Raw genomic sequence first — 4,615 nt, forward strand, 5'->3', positions numbered from 1 at the left:
GTAAAGAAAAAGCCATCTTTGGTTGATATATATATATATTATTAATTATGAATTTTTATGATAAATAATATTATATCTTAATCTAGATAAAAGTAAGTGATAATATTTATCTTAAAAAAACAAACCCATGATCCAAAGATTTATAAAAGGCACAGCACACGGCCCGCCATGTCAGACACAAAAATCTAGTTAAGTCTCTTCATCTCATCTCAAGTCCTACCCATCCTTCTTCCACGTTAACGCAACTTCCTCTCCACCGTCCACGTCGCCACCTCTACCCCATCGAAGCCGCGCGTCTACTCACACTCTAGAAAGCGCGTGACATTCCTTACTCAACCACTAACATAAACTAGCATATTTCCGGTATATCATATTATATTTCCATTTATTTATTTATTTCAGAAGAAAGGAGGTTTATTTTTCACATTTGTTGCGCTTTGCCTCACTATCTCTTGTTCTTTTCTTCTCCACAACGTTGTCGTTGGTGTCTCCGGATCGGCGGAACTTTACCGTACCGGCGTGACTTCCAACGCTGTTCGTGGCATCTTATTGCGATAGCGGTGACGACGATGAAGGTTTTCGTGAAGACTCTCAAAGGCACTCACTTCGAAATCGAAGCGCAGCCGCAGGATACGGTTTGTTACTCCAAACTTTCTCGATTTGGTTTGCATGCGAATTCCTCTTTTCTATTTCGGTCGCTAATTGCGTCCCGTTCTTGAATTGTCTTGAAAGTTTCCCCTCTTTCTTAGAGCCCTGAAATTTAAGGTTAATTAGGGTTTGGTGTTTCGCTTATTTGAATTCTAATTTAATTTGGATGGCAATTTGAATTTACTTTGTTACTTGAGAGTTAATTCCTGCGGGTTTGGGTTTTGGGAGTGATGATTGATATAACCTTATTTTTAATAACTTTTGACTTCAGGTTCGTTGCTAATGTGAATTAGTGGCAAACTTTTATCGATGCTCCTCTCGATTTTATTATTAGTGGAAATTTGTTTACCTAATCTTGGGATTCTTGGCTTGTGATAGTGGATAAGTTCCGCATTGGCAATCTTTGGGGTATTACTTAGGAATATCACCAGTTTTTGTACTATAAGAAGAAATCTTAAGTACTGGTCCTAAATTCTAATTGTTACTCATATCTATGGAAATTTAAATACCCAGTAGTACATATTATTGCTTCAAAAACAGACTTTTTGTCACAATGGCTATTATCTTGGCAATTAGGAATGCACTTTATATGTGAATAATGTGCGTTTTTTAATCTTTTCCGAAGTTGCACGTTTTTAACAATCGAAGTTTTCTAAATACTTGATGTGAGCTACATGTGGCGTTCTGTATCATCAAATATGCCCATGCTTCATCTTTTTATTTTATCGGCTTTGTGATTCGTGTCTATGATCTTCTGTTTTTTTTGAACATCAATAATTGATCTCTTACATTATTTGTAATTGTGGATATTCTGTTCAGGTTTCTGAAGTGAAGAAAAGTATTGAAACTATTCAGGGTGCAGATGTCTATCCTGCTGCCCAACAAATGCTAATTCACCAAGGGAAAGTTCTGAAGGATGCTACTACCTTAGAGGAGAATAACGTAGCTGAAAATAGTTTCATTGTAATTATGCTATCAAAGGTATTTAGTTCATTTTTTATTTCTTTGTAGAGAAAAAAACGATATTATGGGTCATATTCTGTTTAACAATTGTATTAATTTATTAATCAATTTATGTTGCACTAAATTAGAATCTTATATTTAAAATATGCTAGAGTAAGAGCACATCTGGTGAAGGTTCTACTACTGCACCATCGACCAAGGTGAGAACAGTTTTTCAATGTAATAAATATTTGCAATGTTTCTATCATTTAGGATTTACCCTGTTATTGGATATGGTAAGATGAAAGCATAATCTCTCTTATCCGTTGTTTAAACATTCTCTAAAAACTAAAAATTATGTATTCATTGCAGACACCACAGACTAGTGCACCTCCTACTTCAACAGCGCCAGTGTCATCAGCTCCTCAAGCTCCAGATACAACTGAGGCACCGTGAGTGGCTAATCTTTCTAGGATGTTTTTTATTTGTTTAGATAAATGTCAATTTAAACTATTGTAATATGTATTATGTGCATGGTTTCAATTTGACAGGCCAACTACTGTTACTGCACCTGTATCTTCAGCTCCAGCCCCTGCTTCTATTTCTTCAGGAACTCCTGTGTATGTATTTTGTTGCCTTATGTGAATGTAGAGTTTAAAGTTGCTGTTATTTTTGTATCCTGATAGGCAGAACTCTTCACGTTGCTTGATTCTTGTTTCACATTTTGTTATTAAAAGAATTTCTTTTCGAAGCAGGGAGGGATTTGATATCTATGGGCAGGCGGCATCCAATCTTGTTGCTGGAAGCAATTTGGAGGGGACAATCCAGCAAATTATTGACATGGGTGGAGGGAGCTGGGATAGGGATACTGTTGTCCGTGCTCTTCGAGCTGCCTATAACAATCCTGAGAGAGCTGTTGAATATTTGTATTCAGTATGTGAATTTTAGATGTCAAAAACCGTAATTGATGATTTTTGTCCGCCAAATATTTTCGTCGCATTTATTTACTTAAGTTGAGGATCGTAGTTATTTGGGTGGAAGGTGGTTTCTTTTGTTTTGTGATATTTTATTGCCATGTTTCCTTCTTTAATTCAAATATTATTCTTTAATGTTAGGGTATCCCTGAGCAAGCTGAAGCTCCTCTTGTAGCCAGAGCGCCTGCAGGTGCTCAACCTGCAAATCCTCCTGCCGCTGCTGCTCCACAAACAGCACAACCTGCTCCGATTACCTCAACTGGACCTAATGCTAATCCCTTAGACCTTTTTCCGCAGGTAGCCATTACATATTTTTATTATTGAGGAGAGAATGAAATGAAACCTCTGGGTTGTATACTGAACTTTGGGTAACAGGGCCTTCCCAATATGGGTTCTGGTGCTGCTGGTGCTGGCTCGTTGGATTTTCTACGCAACAGTCATCAAGTATTTATTATCTTTATATTCATTTGCTACTGAATTTCTTTCTCCATAGATATGTTTTGAATAGATGTTTCAATTATTCTCATTTGCATTTCAGTTCCAAGCCTTGCGGGCTATGGTGCAGGCTAATCCACAAATATTGCAGGTTTTCCTCTTTACGCAGTAGTGTATATCTGTATCCTATGTTTGTCTTCTTCAGAGTTCCCTGATTCTTGTTCTTGCTGCAGCCTATGCTACAGGAGCTCGGCAAGCAAAATCCTAATCTTATGAGGTTGATTCGAGATCATCAAGCTGATTTCCTTCGCCTGATAAATGAACCTGTGGAAGGTGGCGAAGGGTAAGGGATCATCATCTGATGTTCTTTTGTAATTTTGTGTTTGTGTGTAGATACGTGGGGAATTATCTTTTCTGACTATCTTTTGCATGTTCACTGAATTATGTATTGCATTTAATGTGCTTCAGGAATATATTGGGGCAGCTGGCTGGTGGCATGCCTCAAGCAGTGACCGTCACTCCCGAGGAGCGCCAAGCTATTGAGCGTGTAAGTTTGACTTCTTGTTAGGATGTGATGTATATGCTGATACGTCTGAAATTTATAGTAATCTGAGTTGTGGTTTTTGTTTAGCTTGAAGCAATGGGTTTTGATCGTGCGATCGTATTGGAGGTTTACTTCGCGTGTAACAAAAATGAGGAATTGGCTGCGAACTACCTTATAGATCACATGCACGAGTTCGATGAACACCAATAGATCTCCTTTCCAATTTGCCAAATTATTTCTTTTCAACTTCTTCTCTCGATGGGTCTTTGTTACACTCGATGTTTAATGAGTTGATGTTTGATAATGACAATCTCAAGTGGATAAGTTTTAGCCCCTCCTTTATTATTGCCCTTGTATTTATCATTTCCTCCCTGTCCCTCGAGATTTTATTAGTATTCATATACATAGTTGTTTGCCCCCAACTTATTAGGTTTTTGTGCATCCCTTCTAGTTCTAACGTTTGAGATTGTGCATGTTTTATATGCCAGTAGTTGATTGATGCCAAATTAGTCCTCTTTGGAACACATGGAGATAATTTAAAAGTAGTTGTCATCTTGAATGAGTATTTATCGTAAAAATTAATATGAATAGATGTCGGAATTATCTAAAATGTTAAGAATTCATTCAAAATCAAATCAACTATATTCTAAATTGTTTCTCAAATTTTAAATGGTTTAAACATTTCAAACACGATTTAACTTGTAAATCAAATGAGTCTCGGTAAGTGTACTAACTGCCATGTAGACATCAATGTAAAGCTACTGGCTGCAAGCATTAGTTTGAGATTTTGGTTTCTGGAAGTATAATGGCTATTTGTTGTCTGGTTGTTTACAAAATTAGATGCACAATATCTGACACTTGGTTTTAACTAGTGTTGACCCGAATATAACCATGAATCAATAACACTTAACACACACATTGATTGAAATCAGTGATTGTTATCCGTTGAATCACCATAAATCGCTGATTAAATTTTTAAATTTTCAGGAAGATAGATTAGGAAATATCTCTCCTCTGAGGAATAAGTTCTCCACATAATAGAATTCACACCATTTTCAAACAAAATTTTAAG

At 36.7% G+C, this 4,615-nt stretch overlaps 1 protein-coding gene across 1 annotated transcript; it reads left to right on the plus strand.

Moving 5' to 3' along the window:
• The first annotated feature begins 389 nt into the window (after positions 1 to 389).
• LOC114192191 (ubiquitin receptor RAD23c-like) lies at positions 390 to 4,049 on the plus strand. Its single transcript, XM_028081826.1, has 12 exons — positions 390 to 635; positions 1,468 to 1,629; positions 1,764 to 1,811; positions 1,963 to 2,042; positions 2,142 to 2,210; positions 2,346 to 2,523; positions 2,706 to 2,861; positions 2,940 to 3,008; positions 3,103 to 3,150; positions 3,233 to 3,342; positions 3,468 to 3,546; positions 3,631 to 4,049. Exons 1-12 carry the CDS (start codon positions 570 to 572, stop codon positions 3,751 to 3,753), a joined length of 1,188 nt encoding a protein of 395 aa, XP_027937627.1. The 5' UTR covers positions 390 to 569; the 3' UTR covers positions 3,754 to 4,049.
• Positions 4,050 to 4,615: the final 566 nt, after the last annotated feature.

Source organism: Vigna unguiculata, chromosome 7 (assembly GCF_004118075.2).
Source record: "Vigna unguiculata cultivar IT97K-499-35 chromosome 7, ASM411807v1, whole genome shotgun sequence".
NCBI lineage: Eukaryota > Viridiplantae > Streptophyta > Magnoliopsida > Fabales > Fabaceae > Vigna > Vigna unguiculata.

What these genes read in the sequence shown, in the direction of transcription:
- LOC114192191 (XM_028081826.1), top strand. Translation starts at nt 570, where the DNA reads ATGAAGGTTTTCGTGAAGACTCTCAAAGGCACTCACTTCGAAATCGAA. An exon ending in CCTTAGACCTTTTTCCGCAG is followed by an intron (nt 2,862 to 2,939) that starts GTAGCCATTACA and finishes TTTGGGTAACAG; the next exon opens with GGCCTTCCCAATATGGGTTC. An exon ending in CTAATCCACAAATATTGCAG is followed by an intron (nt 3,151 to 3,232) that starts GTTTTCCTCTTT and finishes TTCTTGCTGCAG; the next exon opens with CCTATGCTACAGGAGCTCGG.